Source organism: Macrobrachium nipponense, chromosome 17, assembly GCF_015104395.2.
Source record: "Macrobrachium nipponense isolate FS-2020 chromosome 17, ASM1510439v2, whole genome shotgun sequence".
Classification (NCBI taxonomy): Eukaryota; Metazoa; Arthropoda; class Malacostraca; order Decapoda; family Palaemonidae; genus Macrobrachium; species Macrobrachium nipponense.
In genome coordinates, this window is record NC_087210.1 from 87,213,788 (window position 1) to 87,234,566 (window position 20,779).

The 20,779-nt window shown below is 38.7% G+C and overlaps 1 protein-coding gene across 3 annotated transcripts in view; it reads right to left on the reverse strand.

Moving 5' to 3' along the window:
- The window catches only part of LOC135196429 (rho GTPase-activating protein 190-like), a 334,492-nt gene that overhangs the window by 236,653 nt on the left and 77,060 nt on the right, over window positions 1–20,779 (reverse strand). For all 3 annotated transcript variants that reach the window (XR_010310411.1, XM_064223251.1, XM_064223252.1), the window contains exon 3: window positions 16,908–18,214. Coding sequence is in view for 2 of the 3 variants with exons in the window: in XM_064223251.1 (XP_064079321.1) it covers window positions 16,908–17,081 (174 nt within the window). In the remaining variant the exon portion in view is untranslated. The remainder of the gene's footprint in view (window positions 1–16,907; window positions 18,215–20,779) is intronic.

The following is a 20,779-nucleotide window of genomic DNA, read 5'->3' on the forward strand; positions in this document are numbered from 1 at the left end:
CCATAAAGGAGCTAGGAAAACAATTGTTTAACGTTTAATGGCATTTGAATTGTGAGTACTCGTCTACTAAATGGGCTTTGAAGGTGACATTGTAATAGCATTCACTCTGCCAGCTTAAAAGGTTCCCAAAATGAACCTAATTTATTTTGGTGGGACTTTAACAGATATAACTTGATGGTGCTTAAATATTATACTGAATGCGACATTGTGGATCAACAGAGGGACGTTGAAAGGCTTAACTTATTCACCGCCCTAATGACAAAAATAATGGGAAATGACACGAAACTAAATGGAGTCAATTTAAAAAAGGTGTGACTATGAAGTGGCTTGAATAATGATGCACAAAGTGCTTCGAGACAAAAATATTTCACACACACGCACATCATTTCCAATTGTCTTTAAAAACAGAACATCACCATCAACCGACATTAGTCAGCCAAGAATTAACCTTTTATTATTATATTTCTGCCGCTAATTAAAATACCTTAGGGTCAGTGCCTCAGAATAAGCTCAACCGCTAGTAACGTATTGCAGTCAGCTGACTCCAGAATACAGAGGTGACCAAGGCTGGACACCAACTCTAATTTCTCTGCATCTTTTATACCCTGAAAAACAACAGGAAAGTCCATTTCTCCTGCCTCCCCTTGAAATATAAGACCATATGGGGCGATGACCTTTGTATTAACAACTTTAATAAGTCAGCGCTGCAGTGTTCGCGTCCTCCTTTCCTGCTTTCTCTTTCCAAAAGATCCTTACAGAGGCAGGGATCCAACATAAATGGAGGCAAGTTAAGCGGCATGAGTGAGACATAACAGCATTTCTGGGGATTTCAACGTAAAGGTAAAAAATTGATTTAAACATCCCGCTTCTTTATGGATACGAATAAATGACGGATTCACTGTCCTTCGAGAGGAGTGGAGGCTCTAAAGCTTGGATTAGGCTATATAGCCGTCAGTCTGCAGTGCAGGTGAACGACGTGTATAGCTGGCAGTCTGGTGGAGTGTGTGCTGTTTCCGCACACAAGACACGACCTAAGACACGACCTAACTAGATTTTTCTCACTTTCAGCAGTGGTGGAATGGTGACTTCATCCACTTCACATGTTGTTCCCACCGTATACAAAATAGATCCAGCACATCATTTAGCATTTTCGTTCATGGTTCATTGAAGAAATCAATCGAAATATGAAATAATTTAGTGGGCATCCACTAGGAAAACATAGGTCAATGACAAATGGCTTCCGAAATAATCAAATACTTGGAAAGGACCCCATCCAAATTACAGATATAATATCTTTATTTAACACAGTCTTCATGGAAAAAAAGATATACCCACGAGGTTACCCATTTCCTCAATTTCGACTGCGAGGAGAAACGAAGGTAAAGCCCAAAGTTCGCCCACCTTTACAACGCAAAAGATCCAGTGAGTTACAAAGCTGTATCCTCGACGTGGGTTGGCGAGGATAAAAAGTACTATAAATCAGGTCACAAATAACTGAACAAAGAGCGAATTCATTTTACAATCTAAAGTGGACATGTTTTTCATAACTTACAATAAAAGTGGATATTTTCAATAGCACATGCAACCTACAATATTATAAAGATTTATAAAATAAAGGTGGTACTTTATCTAGTCAAACAATCTATTAAATTGTGCATTAAATGCCAAAACGTCTGTTAAATTTGTGTGTTTTTTTACAAGTATTTTTCTTAGAGGATCCTTATTCTTCCAGCCTTGGATTATCCAGCAAAGTGGATTTTTATATTTACTTATTAAATAAGAGTCCCCTCTACTACTCGTACGTAGTACACCGCAAAAGACGTTTCATTATAAAACTGTTGTTTCATGTTTTTGTACGATATAATTCAATTGTAGCTATAGTAAATTCACATTAAGCGTGCATTTGATGTCTAGGCACGTCCCTTACGACACTACTGAGGGATACGTCTTTCAAAAGTATCCCTCAGGAGAGGTGGAACATACCTATGTGAACTCTCGACAGACAGAACTGCCGGCCCGGCGGCTGGCTTATCAACAGCCAATCAGAAGCGTCGTAATGGACGGGCATAGACATTAAATGCACGCTTAACGTGAATCTACCATAGTACCAAAACACGTCAACATAGACGCACGCGCGTGCACACAAATAGAAACGACATCACACACCCACATACTTCAATATGTATAAATTTTTAATGGTTGTGGGGGTTGAGGGTTTTAACGTGTCACGCGATGATTTCTTTTACGATAAATTTATCCTCTCGGTACGCAGAATTTATATGGGTAGGATAGCATACCTCGACAAGGGGTATCCTTACCAGGCAAGAAGTGTGCGGAGAGAGAGAGAGAGAGAGAGAGAGAGAGAGAGAGAGGAGAGAGGCGCAGTATAACATTCATCAACGAACTTTGTCAGTGTTACAATATGAATAATCGTTATTGACAAAAGTAACTGGGCAGGCAGCCCCAGACGAGCTCCTGGTGGTCGGAGTACCATGATGTGCAAGCTAAACTTCGATTTAATTCCTCTTAGTCACCGCCATCACGAAGGTACTCCTCTTGACAGGACTCATGCCCTTCAAAGGAGCCTCTATTAAAGTTGATGACGAGAGCGCAGTGTTGGGCTCCCATAACAGCGCCATATTCTTCGGTATAGAGTCATCTCAAGGGGGATGAAGGAAGAAGTATTCTATTTGCAGATAACCTTAAGTCTCTCAGGTTGTGTTCAGGGTCACGAAGTGAAGAGCATATGGTGTCGCTCGAGGTAGAGAAAGAGAACCAAGGTTACGCCCCGTTGAGGAAGTCTGCTAAAATGAGAATCGAAGAGAATGTAAAATTCAAACCAAAGACCAAGCGCTGGGACCTATGAGGTCATTCAGCGCTGTAAGACAAACTGACAGCAAGAAATTTTGAAAGGCGTAACAGGAGGAAAACATCGCAGTTGCACTATAAAACAACTGTTAGGTTTGTTTCTTTGTTTGTTTGTATGGTGTTTTTACGATGCATGGAACTAGTGGTTATTCAGCAACGGGACCAACGGCTTTACGGGACTTCCAAACCAAGTCGAGAGTGAACTACTTTCTATCACTAGAAATACACATCTCTCACACCTCAATGGATTGTCCGAAGACCGAACTCACGGCAACCGAAGTGGTACGCCAGCACCATACCGACCAAAAATCTGATTTACCGTTCAAAATCTGATATACGAACTTGGAAGTGTGCGTCCAAACATGTCTGACCAAACAGGATACTAAAAAATAGAAAATAAAAATAAAGAAAGAAAGAAAGAAAGAAAAACGTGGCAGACACGAGTCCAAGCATGACCTTGATGCTGATATAAGTATGAAAACCACAAAGCCTCAACGTCCTTCTCAGACACGACTATGCGGTCGACGGCGCGGTTAGGTAATGACCCTATACCGTTTCATCCTTGACCGCAAATCGCCACGACCGTCAGCCGTGAATCCATACCCAAATAATAATAATAATAATAATAATAATAATAATAATAATAATAATAATAATAATAATAATAATAATAATAATATCTCGTCAGAAGACAGACTTTTAAACAAACTTCACTAAATAAAATAGTCGTCTAGGTGGTGCCACATCCAGACAGCCATTTTCATAATAATAATAAAATAATAATAATAATAATAATAATAATAATAATAATAATAATAATAATAATAATAATAATAATAATAATAGCCGTTGTTTGCAAGCTACTTCATAAACGTTTTTCTGTTTACAGGGATATACTTGAGCAAGCATTTTAACTCTATTTTTCTCTCGAGTTGAATAACTTGATTAACAACACATTATTTCTTGGCTAACAAGGCGTGACCCGACCTTCAGCTTACCCGGGACGCGTGCCAAAAAAAAAAAAAAATAAAATAAAATAAAAAAAATCCCTTCATGCGTAAGTTGCAAACGTTATATTCCTAACTTCACGTGAAGTGGTCCTCGTAATTAATACTCATACTTAATACTAATCATACTAACAACAAGGATGAAAAAAAATAAGGGCCAGAAATTAAACACGTTCGTATATTCGCAGTTTTAAGTGGAAACACAAAATAATTGAAGATATATTATAGCCTCTAAATTCAGTACATCAAATAAAATAAAACGAGCTAAAATTCACGGAAAGATATCCCGTTGTTTCACCAACAAAAATGTCAAAAATACGACATAGAAATAATTTTCCTGTACCGTTCAACATTGACATTATTACCTTTTCTTATTTTCATTCCAATAAATAAATCATAAATACCCTATACTCAAATTCATGTATCTTTAACTCAACGCAAAACGCCTTTTTCAGACTTTTTCAGCCTCTTACTACCCCCAACGACTAAAACAAAGAAGTTTGTAGGCTTCCTCCCCGAGTAAGCGAAAATGTAAACGTCTGTAACACTCACATTCATTGCATCATTCATAATTTCCGATGAACATAAACTCTAAACTTACGATAAATCAGAAATGACTGCGTGTATTCTCCTTCAAATGAAAACAAATGATTTCCTCTATAAATTTGAAAGTTAATAAATGTGAAATAATTGAGCTATATTGAAAAACTTGGAATTCACCAAGCAAATTTCAGGGTAAAAATCCACTTACATAATATTTTAAGGTATTATAAGTTGCTGTTGTGGTCAATTACAGATACACTCTCAATAACGGATGCAATTAAAACAACTAAAGCCATAAATCTTATTTTCCTTTGAATCTTATTGGACATTTAAAGACCGTACCAAATTTCAATTAGGTTACTCATGAACAGTGTTGAAGAAATTGCCAAACAATTATTGTACCAAATGTCACCTAAGTACGTCATGTAGGAACACTACTGAAGAAATCTCCGTATAAAATCCTACAACATTACGCAGGAACACTATTGAATAAAATCCTCAAATAAATTACGCACCAAATTTCAGCTAGGTTACGCAGGATGATATTGAAAAATAGTCATCATATGGTAATTATCGTGCTAAATTTCAGTTAAGTTACTCAGGAACTGTAATGAAACAATCGTCAAATAAATATCGCACCAAATTTCACCTGCGCCCTGCAGGAACAGTACTGAAAAAATCGTCCAAAAATATTTAAATCTTAATATTTTCCTATTTTCCGCGATTCCTTAAGCTCGTTCTGTATTCGGAAGAAAAGAAAATTAATCGAATGGAGGAGGAGGAGGAAGGAGGAGGAGGAGGAGGAGGAGGAGGAGGAGGAGGAGGAGGAGGAGGAGGCCATTTCAAGCTGGAAAGGTTTTACGACAATTTTTACGCGAACGTTACACGCCATCTCGAACCGACCTCCACTCGAGGCTGAACTCCATAATCACCGCATAAAGGTGGTGTGTGTCTTCTCCTCAAGGGTCTCTCTCTCTCTCTCTCTCTCTCTCTCTCTCGCTCTCTCTCTCTCTCAAGCACTCTGCTGCCGCCGCTAGGCTGTGCCGTGCCACTTGAAATATTTCATTTGGTAGAGTGACCAGAAGACTCGTTATATTATTATGATGCGTTATTATATATATATATATATATATATATATATATATTTATATATATATATATATATATACACACATACACACACACACAGCTCGCAATCCTCATGAAATGTATCAATCAACGAGAATAATGATGTTATTCCAGATTTGGACTGGTATACTCTCGTTTCATGTCAGTATCACTTTCCGATTGAAAATAAAAGTAAATACAAAGTTCCATCGATTTAACAATGATAATATCATCACACACATACACACACACACACACACACACACACACACACACACATATATATATATATATATATATATATATATATATATATATATATATGTGTGTGTGTGTGTGTGTGTGTATATATATAATATATATATATATATATATATATATATATATAGTATATAATATATATTTATATATCATATACATAATAATTTTCTGACTCATATTAAGGTTGAATCCAGGTCTTTCAACTGAACAAGACCGCTGCCAACCGAGCCACACAAGTCTTATATATACAGAATAGGCTACATATGAATAATTTGAAAGAACGAATGCCAGTCTCCCAAGATATAGAAAAAAAAAAAAGATAAAAAAACTGCTTTAACGACCACATTCATACCTCCTAAGAAACACACACACACACACTTCAAAATATTCAACATTAAAAATGCCTCGAGGTAAAAAAAAAAAAAAAAAAGTCACCATCCGGAAAACCGGACAAGTCCATTATGATCAGCCACTCGCAGCAGAAATCATGATCACAATGTCGACCTTGGCCCGACAACAAAACGCTATCTCCTCCGAGACAAACCGCCAGACTACTTCCTTACTGGCTGTGCCAATTACGCTCCCTTACTTTTGACTTTCTTGGCCGCGGGGTTTATTTAAAAAAAAAAATTAATAAATAAATTAGGAAAAAAGTCTGATCGATTAAATCAATTAAAAAGGAGCTGGCATTATTTTTGAGATTTTTTTTTCTCTATCTATCTATCTATCTATCTATCTATCTATCTATCTATATAAATATATACTTTCAATATATGAACATACATATATAATAACAACATAAAAATTGCTAATAAACACTGATAACTTTCGACACTCGACGAACAGTTAAAAAAAAACTAATTAATATCTATTGATTTCCCTGTTCCAGGAATAATGTCGCATTCATTATCAAGGCAAATTACAGATGTGCAACAGTGACATACAGTATCGATGCTCTCACGTAAATACCTGTCAACCGGATCACAAGAAGGCAAAGTTAATGAGAGAGAGAGAGAGAGAGAGAGAGAGAGAGAGAGAGAGAGAGAGAGAGAGAGAGAGAGAGAGAGAGACCTTACAGCTCGTTCGGGTTGCCCCAGGTCCTTCAATGTGAGAGAGAATAACCTACTTCTTTTGGCACATATAATCATTCGAAAATGTAGGGATATGACTTCAGCAGCATAAGGAATTTTGGTTCAGTGATAATTAAGACCAACATGCATATTTTTAATGCATGAATCTTTATGAATGACATTAATAACCTTCAAGTTCCCAGAGTGTAACGATGAGACGAAGATGTCCCCCACTTCTACAATTCCCAGGGTGTCAAAACATGAACTCGGACATAGAACTTGTTCTATAATCGTACATTAAGTCGTTTTAACCTCTTCCATATAATTATCTGAGAGTTTCCAGCCCTGTGACTGGCTTATCAACAACCAATCAGGAGCGTCGAAAGGGACTGGCCTAGACGTCAAATGCACGCTTGATGTGAATCTACTATAGCATCTGTTTAATTTTTTCAATTGAATATCACAGTGCTGGAGCAATAAAGGTAATTATCTAAACCAAAAAGCATAACACATATTTAATCTCTCTCTCTCTCTCTCTCTCTCTCTCTCTCTCTCTACACACACACACACGCGCGCGCATAGACAAAAGCAAACAAGCTACCCAACATGACCTATGAGCCAATTAACGGACAAATATCAACCTGATAAATGATTCCCTCGTTAAGACCTTATACTTTACGATAATAATGCTACAAATTTTGTCAGTGAGCTGGTAACTCTCTCTCTCTCTCTCTCTCTCTCTCTCTCTCTCTCTCTCTCTCTCTCTCTCTCTCCGATACCCATTACCCGACTATCAATCATGTACAAAATTCATTCTTCAGGTCACAAGAAATACTGGACATTTTGAAACAAAGTGTGCGCCTACCGTACCCTTCCTTGTAACGTCCAATCGACTGACTGTTACAGAGAGAGAGAGAGAGAGAGAGAGAGAGAGAGAGAGAGAGAGAGAGAGAGAGAGAGACTCCTCCCCTAGACGCCAATCAGTGCGTGCCAATTAATACCACTGATTCAGCAGCGTGTACCAGACGTACACTTACACGTGATGGCCGTGAAGATATGATATGAAAAGAAGCCTAAGAAATGTAGGGAGTCAATTAAGAAGCAAGAGGCGAAACTCCACTGCTTGAGAGCAGAGGGTAATCTGTCGAGTAATCAGGAGATTGCTCACTTCAATGAGAAAAAAGAAGAAGAAGAAGAAGAAGAAGAAGAAGAAGAAGAAGAAAAATGTAGTTTAATTGGCAAAACGTCAAAACCCGGACTTCTCCCAAAAATAACACTCCTCAGTCTGGAAAACATCCATTAACAAAAGCTGTATCAATTACAGTGAAGCTGAGTTTCACATTTGACCTTTTAAACTATCATAAAATACCAAGCTGTTGAAAAGGTGTAAAAACTCTTAAAGCAAATGCCATTAATAACAAAATTTCAATGTACTACCTTTGGTCCAACGAATGAGAAAAAGTTACAAATTCCGGAAACAGCTCTTTCCCTTTATTAATTATTATTTTTTTTTTTTTTTTTTTTTTTTTTTTTTTTTTTTGCTCTATCACAGTCCTCCAATTCGACTGGGTGGTATTTATAGTGTGGGGTTCCGGGTTGCATCCTGCCTCCTTAGAAGTCCATCACTTTTCTTACTATGTGCGCCGTTTCTAGGATCACACTCTTCTGCATGAGTCCTGGAGCTACTTCAGCCTCTAGTTTTTCTAGATTCCTTTTCAGGGATCTTGGGATCGTGCCTAGTGCTCCTATGATTATGGGTACGATTTCCACTGGCATATCCCATATCCTTCTTATTTCTATTTTCAGATCTTGATACTTATCCATTGTTTCCCTCTCTTTCTCTTCAACTCTGGTGTCCCATGGTATTGCGACATCAATGAGTGATACTTTCTTCTCGACTTTGTCAATTAACGTCACGTCTGGTCTATTTGCACGTATCACCCTTATCCGTTCTGATACCATAGTCCCCAGAGGATCTTTGCCTGATCGTTTTCTATCACTCCCTCAGCTTGGTGCTCGTACCACTTATTACTGCAAGGTAGCTGATGTTTCTTGCACAGGCTCCAGTGGAGGGCTTTTGCCACTGAATCATGCCTCTTTTTGTACGGGTTCTGTGCAAGTGCCGGGCATTCGCTTGCTATGTGGTTTATGGTTTCATTTTTTGTATAGCACTTCCTACATATGGGAGAGATGTTATTTCTGTCTATCGTTCTTTGAACATATCTGGTTCTTAGGGCCTGATCTTGTGCCGCTGTTATCATTCCTTCAGTTTCCTTCTTTAGCTCTCCCCTCTGTAGCCATTGCCATGTGTCATCGCTGGCTAGTTCTTTAGTCTGTCTCATCTACTTTTATTAGTCCTTCTTCCCATGCACTCTTTAGCCACTCGTCTTCACTGGTTTTCAGATATTGCCCTAGTGCTCTGTTTCTCGATGTTGACGCAGTCCTCTATACTTAGTAGTCCTCTCCCTCCTTCCTTTCGTGTTATGTATAGTCTGTCCGTATTTGCTCTTGGGTGTAGTGCTTTGTGTAGTCATATGCTTCCTGGTTTTCTGGTCTATGCTGCGGAGTTCTGCCTTCGTCCATTCCACTATTCTGCGCTGTATCTGATTACTGGCACTGCCCATGTGTTTATGGCTTTTATCATATTACCGGCGTTGAGTTTTGACTTGAGTATCGCCTTGAGTCTCTGCATATATTCTTTCCTGATCGTGTCCTTCATCTCTTGGTGTTTTATATCCCCTCCTTCCATTATTCCCAGGTATTTGTATCCTGTCTCATCTATGTGTTTGATGTTGCTACCATCTGGTAGCTTTATCTCGCAGTCCTTGTTACTTTGCCTTTTTGTATGTTGACTAAGGCGCATTTTTCTATTCCAAACTCCATCCTGATGTCTCCAGATACAATCCTTACAGTCTCGATTAGGGTATCTATTTCCTTGATGCTCTTACCATACAGCTTGATGTTGTCCATGAACATCAGATGGTTGATTCTGTTGCCTTTCTTGAGTTGGTACCCGGCATCCATCTTCTGTAGTACTTTTGTCATGGGAATCATGGCTACTACGAAAAGTAGTGGGGACAGTGAGTCGCCCTGGAAGATCCCTCTCCTGATATTAACCTCTGCTAGTCTTATTCCAGAGCTTCTTAAGTATTGTATTCCAGTTGCGCACTGTATTTTTGAGGAAGCTGATGGTGTTTTCCTCTGCCCCATATATTTTCAGGCATTCTATTAGCCACGTGTGTGTATCATGTCGAAGGCTTTCTTAAAGTCTATCCATGCCATGCTTAGGTTGGTTTTCCTTCTCCTACTGTTCTTCATTACCATTTTGTCTATCAGGAGCTGGTCTTTTGTGCCCCTACACTTCCTTCTGCAGCCTTTCTGTTGGTGGGGGATGGTGTTTGTCTCCTCTAGGTAGTTGTATAGCCTTTCACTGATGATACCTGTTAGTAACTTCCACATTATTGGTAGGCAGGTGATAGGCCTGTAGTTACTGGATATATTTCCCTTACTCTTGTCTTTTTGTACTAAGGATGTTCTTCCTGTGGTCATCCATTTGGGTGCATGGTGATTTGAGATACAATGCTGGAGTTGTTCTGCTATTCGTGGGTGTAGGGCCTTGAAGTTTTTGAGCCAGTATCCATGGACTTCATCGGGACCTGGGGCTTTACAGTTTGGCATTTTCTTTAATTGGTGTCTGACTGTGTCTGTCGTGATCTCTGTGAATCTTTGATTTATTCTCCCTGTTTCTTCTTCCTTGACTTCCTGGAGCCATGTTGCATGTTTGTTGTGTGATACCGGATTGCTCCATATGTTTTCCCAGAGTCTCTTACTTGGTTCGGCTTCAGGAATTTCTTGGTGGTTATTATTACTATTATTATTATTATTATTATTATTATTATTATTATTATTATTCAGTAGATGCAACCTATTCGTAACACGCAGTATATTATTGACGTTACCTGTCGAAAATGTGATGACAGCGACAAAGTTATAACATTATTCTAAACTGTAAATAAACGTGAAAACCATCGGTACTAAAAGTATAGCTCTTATTTTCTAATGATATTCGCCTTTTACCTCTTACTTATAAGACCTGAACCACTGCTTTAGACTGTAATACAGTCAAGACTACGCAGATCATTTTCAAATTAAAGGGAAAAATCTACACTTATTACCTCCAGTTAAAAGATAAACGGGGAATATGGAAAGACACATAGTCAGGTGGATGTGGTGGAAACTATCTGCCCTGGAAACGATGAAAAATTGAAGTCATAAAAATAAAATTTATCCTTCAAATAAAATAAAATTTATCTTTCAAAGTAAATACAAACTAAATGTATAAAGTGAGCATCTATGACCAACCTACATCAAAAGGCCCTTCAGCCATTGTAAAGCTTCAAGTAATTTCGAAATGCAAAATGAGATAAGTCACCTTCATTAAGGCCCATTTTACTGACGTGTATTACCAATTATCTACTGTTCTCTGACTCATTAAACAACCTGAGGTACCGTGCGTCGAGTTTGTGTCCCTGGGCTCTGTGCCCTCTCATCCTCCCTAATGACTGAAGGGGAAAAAATAAAAACTACTTCTGCATATGTGACGGTACTCTTCCTGGCTTATTCCGGCCGACGTTAACCGAATCACAGAATACATCGAGAGTCCTCATACACGTGGGGAAAGATGCAGACAAATTAGACTAATCGAATCACCGAATCTTCTTCTTTACCTTCAGCTTTTACCATTTCTATATAGGGTCGCTGTTTCTAGTCAGCCTTCTCCATCTTCCTCTGTCCTGTACATCTTGTTCTCTTAGACCCTTTTCCTTCATGTCATTCAATAATGTATCTTTCCACCTGAACTATGACCTTCCCCTCCCTCTTCTGCCCTCCACCTCCATGTTCATAACCCTCTTACATACGTGTTCATCTTCTCTCCTCATGACATGACCAAACCATTTGAGTCTTCTTTCCTGAGTTGTTTTTTTTTTCTTTCTTTTTTTTTACCCTCTAATACTTTGACTGTCCCCCTGATCAATTCATTCCGGATCTTGTCTCCTTTTGTGACACCACACATCCAGCTCAGCATTCCCATCTCGAATCGCCGAATACAAGAGATAATTCTAATTTCACATGGACGGTGGTGTTAAAGTTAAAATTTCCGCTTCTTGAATACTGTAAATTTAAGGCAGTAGTTTATTTACAATACAGAAATCGTCAGTCTTTGCACGTTTTTAATCCTTTTGAAGACAAACAATTACAAATTAATCTTAACGCTTATCTAGTCTTACAATTTTAAAAAAATATTTTATGGAAAATGTCATTCTAACTTTTCTATAGTGTACTTTACATCTAATGAACAACCAAGGTTTCACGTACAAATGCAAATGACGGATGCTTCCGTGATTTCAAATATTTTGCGTTAAACATTTACTTGATGGAGAAAAACGTACGATGCCGAATGTATTCCAATGTCGAGAGAGGCCCCACTACCTGAATCAAGAGGTTTGCCAATGCCGGTTTTACTTCCACTAAACCCAGAAAGTAAAACAAATAACGTATACTCACAATGACAGTCCAGGTCTGACAGTTGCACTAATTATACAGAATTAATTATTCAATTCACCGAAGGAAAAAATGAACACGGTAAAAAGGCTTCATTTGGGGCATCCAAAAGCACACATGAAAGGAAGTGTCACAAAAATCATTTCAAAGGCTGATTCAGACCCAAATTCTTCTGTGCTCAAAGGATGTTGCGCAGCTTATAACAATACACTGGTGGAACACACAAAAAAACACCTTCCACGGTTAGCAACTCGGTCAGATTGGTTAGTATAAATAATTATCTAACCAGTCTAGCGAGTCCAATCTACACACTCGCATGGCTGACAAGAATCTGCAACCCAAACTTCTATTCATTAAATTTCTGAGAGAACGCCAAATGAAACATCTTAATTTCGGGAATAAAATGTTAATTCGAGAGACTATGACAACGAAATATCATATTTTAGGGAATAAAATACCAGACGACATTCAATCACGTGATAAATGGTCAGGGTGTTGCTTTGTAAATATGTTCAGTTGCAGTTTGAGAGGCTGAAATGTGTTAGGCAAAAAGAACTCTTGAAAAAGATAAGGAAGAGTGGACCTAGCTCCAAAAGTACAATGTGCGTCCTTCATCAAAAAGTCAACCGAAAATACTGACTCGAACCTTCACATCTTCACCAAATTGTTAGCAAACAAAGTCAGTATCCACTTCAAGGAATTGAATGATCTACAACATAAGCATAAGCACAATGTCCTCTAGAATAATTGCTACCTCACGTAGCAATGTTCTGGCCTTGGTTTCGTTCGCTTTCTCGTGTGTTCAACTTTGTAAGTGGCCAGCCAACTTTCCTTTCTTCACCATTCTGAGTGTCATCCAGAATGAAGAAAGCCAAAAGTTATAATCAAGGGCCCTCGCGACCAAAGCTTTCAAAAGTACCAGACGAAAAAAGGAAATAAAAAAAGAAAAAGTGGAGGAAAATAATGACCTCGATCTACTTCTCATAACCTGCCACAATTCCGGAGTTCTGACTGTATCCATAAAATTTAAAAAATATAAAAGTATATAGAAATACATAAAACGAATAAAGACCGAATACAAAACTGAACGACCAATTTCTGGACGGGTACTTTCAACCATTAATGAGGTACACCTAAAGGGTGCCATGAGCTTTACCAATGTCACAAAAATCAGCAATAAATACAATCTACCTAAGGTAACGAAAATCTCCTCACAATTATCTTGAAACTACGAAACAATGAGATATCAAGCTTCAACTTACACAGCTAAAAAAACATGGAGTAGACTAAACACGCAACGCCCCGAAACCAATCGACCATTGGCAGTGTCTTTCCAACTTCAAACAAAGGAAACACTTATGAACTTCAAGGGAGACATCATCGTAACTTCGCAACCAAATACTAGTTTTCATATCCAGGATCTGAGAACGAAAACTGCCCACAAGGGACAACAGAATTAAACCTCAATAATAACAGACTAAATAAACTTCAAAGTCACCAAATATTTAACGTCACAAAAAGACTACAGGAACTGACAAAAAAAAATAAATAACTAGCTTTACACATAAGCAACAGAATCAAACTTCACGTACAACAAAAAATGGACTTCCAAGTCACAAAAAGACAACGGGACCAAAATTCATACAGAAAAGGCAGCAGTGTCGTTGGCTCAACCTGTATTCAAGGCCAATGTAGGACGGCCCTTCAGCATCAAGTGTAATACCCTTGAAGATGTAGGGGCAGGGTTACCCAGCCCTCAGGGAGACGTCAGACAACTAAATGAAGAGAAACTTGGCCGGGGCACGACACAAAGATCACGAAGACACGGCGAGAGAGAGAGAGAGAGAGAGAGAGAGAGAGAGAGAGAGAGAGAGAGAGAGAGAGAGAGAGAGAGAGAGAAAATTCTAGTAATATTTATATTATAAAGTAGACCGCAACAAAACTCAGTTGATACATGTAAAATAAAGCCTTTAAAAAAGGTCACACAATAAATAATGTAAAAACAAAAATATTGTTAACAACACAAATATTTGTTAACAACACAAACTCACACAGACACGCATACGCGCGCGCAAAACCCAATCAAGCCCTTCCAAACACAATACAACAGCAAAAATGAAGATAAAAATGAAACAAAATTCCAACCACTACATTATTAATGCTCTAATCGATCACCCTCCACATGATTGGATTGTGTGGCCCACCCAAACAATCATCACCGTCAGACAGACAGACGTTTGGTGTTGCTAAGTCAGGGACGCAATTGAATCTCTTGACAGAGAAAGCCTTTTAGTAGAAGTTGGACTCCGTGTATCTTACATAGCGGTCCTTCGCTGCCATGTCGAGACTCATCGGTTATCAATGTAACCTCTACTGCTACACTGGGTCTACCGTCTTCGTTGTTACACACACAGATACAATTTCCCTAAAAGCTAAAAGAACGTCCTACTACATTAGACATGTTTGCAAAGACTACATTTCTCTAAAAGCTAAAAGAACGTCCTACAACAACAGACGTGTAAGCAAAGACCTTGCATTTCTTAAAAGCTAAAAGAACGTCCTACAACAACAAACGTGAAAGCAAAGACCTTACATTTCTTAAAAGGTAAAAGAACGTCCTACAACAACAGACGTAATAAGCAAAGACCTTACATTTCTCTAAAAGCTAAAAGAACATCCCACTACAATAGACTTGTTAGCAAAGTACTATAGATTTCTCTAAAAGCTAAAAGAACGTCCTTACATTTTCTAAAAGCTTAAAGAACGTCTACTACAACAGACGTGTAAGCAATGACCTTACATTTCTCTAAAAGCTAAAAGAACGTCCTTACATTTTTCTAAAAGCTAAAAGAACGTCCTACTACACAGACGTGTAAGCACAAACCTTAATTTCTCTAAAAGCTAAAAGAACGTCCTTACATTTCTCTAATAGCTAAAAGAACGTCCTACTATAACACTTTTCTAAAAGCTAAAAGAACGTCCTACTACAACAGAAGTGTAAGCAATGACCTTACATTTCTCTAAAAGCTAAAAGAACGTCCTTAGATTTCTCTAAAAGCTAAAAGAACGTCCTTAGATTTCTCTAAAAGCTAAAAGAACGTCCCACTACACTAGACATGTTAGCAAAGACCTTACATTTCCCTAAAAGCTAAAAGAACGTCCTACTACAACAGACGTGTAAGCAAAGACCTTATATTTCTCTAAAAGCTAAAAGAACGTCCTACTACAACAGACGAGTAAGCATAGGCCTTACATCTGTGTTTGTCTAAAAGCTAATAGAACCTCCTATTACAACAAACATACCCCGAGATGGATCTTACATTTCTCTAAAAGCTGAAAAATTAAAACTACACCGTAGCTGTCTCAATGTCCGAGAGCTCATTATGTATACATAAACAGATCACAATCATGCATTTCATTCGCATTAAAATAAGGACATCGTCATCATCACCAAATAAATACTAATATACAATATTATCCTCATCTGGCAAGAACTGCATTAATATAAAATATTACCCTCATCTGGCATGAACTGCTTTACTTTTTTTTTATCAGCGAAGAACGCGCCTACACATACCAACGGAATTCAAATAAAATCCTTTACATGCATTTACTGGAATATATTGCGTTATTACAAGGTGCACGCAAGATGAACCATAAAGCTAATTAGTTCCACTGGTTCCAGTTCTTAGAATCTACGAGGCTGGACTATCGCAACATATTTTCAACCTGTCAAGGAAAAATTCCCAAATAGTGGCCCCCTAAAATAACTACTATATGGTCAGGGGTAAGGCCCTCCAAGTAATAAAAATAGTTCCTCCAACTATATTTAAAAATCTTTTTAATTTATGAACAAAGTCCCCCCAACTATATTTACCAACAAAAGACGTCTTTTTATGTGTACGTTCTGAAGAAAGCAGCTCGAATACTATGTCGGAGAAGTTGTTGAAGATTAAGCTGGGCTTATGCCAGCACAGGCTCTTGCTCATAGAGCAGACCGTAGGTCATATTGAATTATGAGAATGTGGTTTAGGATACGAATATCGGAAATAATATGCAACGTTAAATGGAAGAGAGAAAATTGTCAAATGAAAACATTTCCATTACATACTATTACAATTGAAAACATACTTGAAAAGTATCTACTAATATGTTGTGTCTACATGGATGAAACCATTAGTTTCTTCCCAGTGAAATTATATAGTATTAGTTATTAGTTATTTTTATTGACAAGATATACAAAATATAAGTACAAACTTGTCCCAAAAAAAGATACAATACAAAAAAATACAGAGTAGATAGCTATCTCTTCTTTTTTCTGTAAGTACAAGGCCCATAATGACAAAAAAAATACAAACATCAAGTACACATTACATCAGCACATAATATCATATACACGAACACATGCATACACCAACACCACACACACACACACACCAACACAGGTGTGGGTGTCGCACGAAAGAAACCCAGCGTTTTGGACACTAACCTGCGAGAGGACGGAGATGTGGTCCATGTAATACTGATCCGCCTGTTGTCTGGTGAATCGGTTACAGAGACAGGATTTCCCAAGACCAGTGACGCCCTTCTCTCTTTCCCCGCCAGAGACGCCCACTACAGACACCACCACCTGCCTGGCCGCGTCACCACCTCGTCGAGCCATACCAACCCTCACCACGCCCTCTCAGGCCCACACAAGGGGAGGCCAGCAGCCCAGGCAGGCTCTCAGAGGACGGCTGAACTCATTCTCAGATCTTACGACGTGTGATGGAAGATGATGATGATGATGCGATCGTCGCCGGGCCCCGTACCCATACCCATGGCTGCGCTCAGTGCCACCTGGCCATGACAAGGCACGCAGCAGGAGGCGGCGAAGTAGTTCGAGTTGTCTCCACTGGTCGACTCTTAAGACTTCGGATAAGGCAAAAAACAAGGACTCACTCTCTTTCTCTCCCCCTCTCTCTCTCTCTCTCTCGCCGCTTTCTATCTCCGGCTAGAATGTATAAAACGGATGCACGCACGCATACACACACACACACACAACACTGACTAGCTAGCTAGAGCGGCTACGATAACACTATATCACTTCCCCCAACGCCACTTGGCCACGTGCTGCTGGGGGTACACCATGCACGTGGCCCAAAGCAAGTTCTGACTGCTCGGAAGAGGAAAGGCCACGACACACGAGAAGTTCACAACGAACGAAAATAACACAGGAGATTCTCAGTATGGAAAACGACTGACTGCCTTCTGATCGCACACCTCTCCAAATGATCACAACCCTTTCCGAAGTTTCGATTGACTCGTCTGGTTTCTCTCTCCGGCAACTGATAACAACTGCCGGGCGTCACTTTTCAGGCTTCCAACACAGAGCGAGGAGTGGTAGCGAAATTCTGACGTGGGTCCTTTTTTTCTTTTTTCTGCACAATTTCAAATTCTGCCTTTAGGCTCCACGAGCGATTCTGACTTATCTTCCAAAGGTCTGATAAATAACTTCTTCACTGTTGGCTGAAGGCAACTTTGTTGTCGGTTCCCTCGGCTGAACCAGTCTTTTCTGCTTCCCTTCAGTTTCTGCAGGAGGGGGCACACTTAAATGCTATGGGGACACACGAGGTCGCACGCAATCACACACCTACATCCTCGGACACAGAGAGTGTGAAAGAGAGGGTCGCCTGAGGGCAATGGGCGGTAGCAACATGTCGGCAGAAGTGGATGTCACGGCCTCCCCTGGTAGGAGGCATCCTGGAGAATCCCTTAGGCCTTCTGCTGTCTCCCTGGTGTCATTCTGCTCTCCACCTGAAGCAAAAGGAAAAGTATGCGCTATTATCGGTGCTCGTTTTTCTTCAACAAGCTCTTCCTAAAGTCTTAAGTCTTACTGCTTACTGGGACTTCTGTGACAAACATAAAAACCTTAATAGTTACTTTAACACTCATAAAGGAAGATGTTACAACAATCTTAATTAATAATAGTACTTTTCTTCAGCACAAAAATGGGTATAGTTGTTTTAATTCGATTTTGAAATAGGATAATGGACTCTACTTTATGACTATTTGTCAAATGTCGAAAACACCCAATGTCTTGATTAGTAAAGAGATAAAAATCTATTTATCATCATTCCAAATGGTTTTGGTTCCCTTCAAAATTCAATTTGTCACCCTTAATATAAATACTAACCGAACAAATAATACAAAATATTTCATAAGGATGAGGGATATACACATAGATTTTACTACAATTACCCTTTACCGAGATCATTCCTTTATAATTATCAGTCTCTGAATGAATAGGTTTGCCAAGACAGACAATACAGTACAATGATCAGGCATTAACTATACAATGAAATGCATAACAGATCCAGATCATGAACGACCCACAATCCCGGCATCATTATCGAGTACAAGAATTGTAGCTATGCCCGAGAAAACAATTTATTTCACCTGTACCTGTGTCCTGTATGTACCTTATCCAAAAGACCTTAATTAAGTGTCGGGGTACATCTTCGGGAGCTGAGCAACCTTTGTGTCCAGTCCACTATAAACCCGTCTGGTTATCATTACAATGACGGTTTACAGGGCAACGTGTGTGTGGCAAGACAGATAAGGCAAAGACTATATTACCTTTAAACTTCACTTGCAAGTGAAATTAACACCTGACGGGATTTTTCATCCAAAAGAAAATTATTCTAAGAACTTATAGAACAGAAAATAAGGAGAAAAACGAATAGAGAGTCCAGAAACACGTTCAATACTGTATGGAGTAAATATGTTCCAATAAGTGGACCGGGAGTAAATATATTTGATAATTATGGCTATGACAAAAATCATACTATTGATGGAAATAAAATTATATAAGTTTCCAATAAGATGAAGGCAAGGAAAAGAACAGACATAATTATGGACCAAATTAAAAGGGAAAAAATTGGGTAAAACAGTCAAGACAACAATAGAGTAGAAATAAGAAGAGCAAATATTAGGGAACATTTACGACAATAGAGAAGAAAAAATCTTAAGAGAAATAATCTAGTTACATATCAAGCGAGCCCACCCGAGGGAAATAAGATAAGAAAACTAGACACCAAAGTCAAGGCACACACGAATCTAGGGATCAAACGTCACGCGAACAACAAACGTAATATAAAACAAGGGTCAAAGAATGAATGAAAGCTCATCCAATCGATGAATGAACAAAGAATGAATGAGTGGAAAGAGCACTAAGCAAGGTAGGCTGGATGGTGCTGGGAACCGGCTTCTCTATCTCTTATTGATTTTGGCGTCTCAGGTTCAGGGAACATGGAAAACACACTCACAGGAGAGAGAGAGAGAGAGAGAGAGAGAGAGAGAGAGAGTGAGATGGATAGGAAAGTGTAGCAAGGGAAAATATCTTCAAATAGGGCTGATGAAATTTATCGTGTACTATACTCAGAGAGAGAGAGAGAGAGAGAGAGAGAGCTCTAATGCAGCCCTGTGAACTCCCACAAGTAGCACCCCTTTATCATAACAATAAGAAAACAACAGCATTTCTCTTACATTGGAACATTTCAAGTTCTGCGGGTCTATACATTAGTGGCTGATGGCCACAAGGTCCAGAAGAGACATGCTCCCATACCGAGAGAGAGAGAGAGAGAGAGAGAGGATGGAGAGAGGCGAGAGAGAGAGAGAGAGAGAGAAAAAAAAGAATTTGAGGAAAAGAGAGAGAGAGAGAGAGAGAGAGAGAGAGACGTATAGCAATCTCATTATTATTATTAGAGCTCAAAAAACGAATCCTACTAACATGGGACAAGTCCAAAGGGGTCATTTATGGAAATTCCGCTTCCAAAGAATATGGCGTTCATTTGAAAGAAGTAACAGAAGGCAATATGAAATACTGTAAGAAAAGATCAGTTATTACAAAAGAATAAATATATCAACAAGTTAATAAATAAACGGACAAAATGTATTATGAAAATGAATCATTTCAAATAAAACCAAATGAGACAGGAAACCGTTTCAGGGGTAGGTACAGACCAGACCTCACTTCGTATACAAAAGCCAAACAAAACATTAATAATAGCGTAAGTGGTCTCTGTCTCTGTCTCTCTCTCTCTCACACACACACACATACACACACACACACACGCAAGAGACGATAACAATCATGTACATATTAATGTATATAATTCACAGCTTGGATCAACAAAGGAAATACTGTATTGATAAGGAAATAAGAAAATAACGCCTATGCCGTTCCTTCCTCCGCACGGTTCAGGGCTCGAACGCGAGTCTACTAGCATGCGAGATCGTCTCCCTTAATTAGTATCACAAAAGACTAAAAAAAAAAAAGAAAAAAGAAAAATAAGTAACATAATATTCACCAAGTTTTTT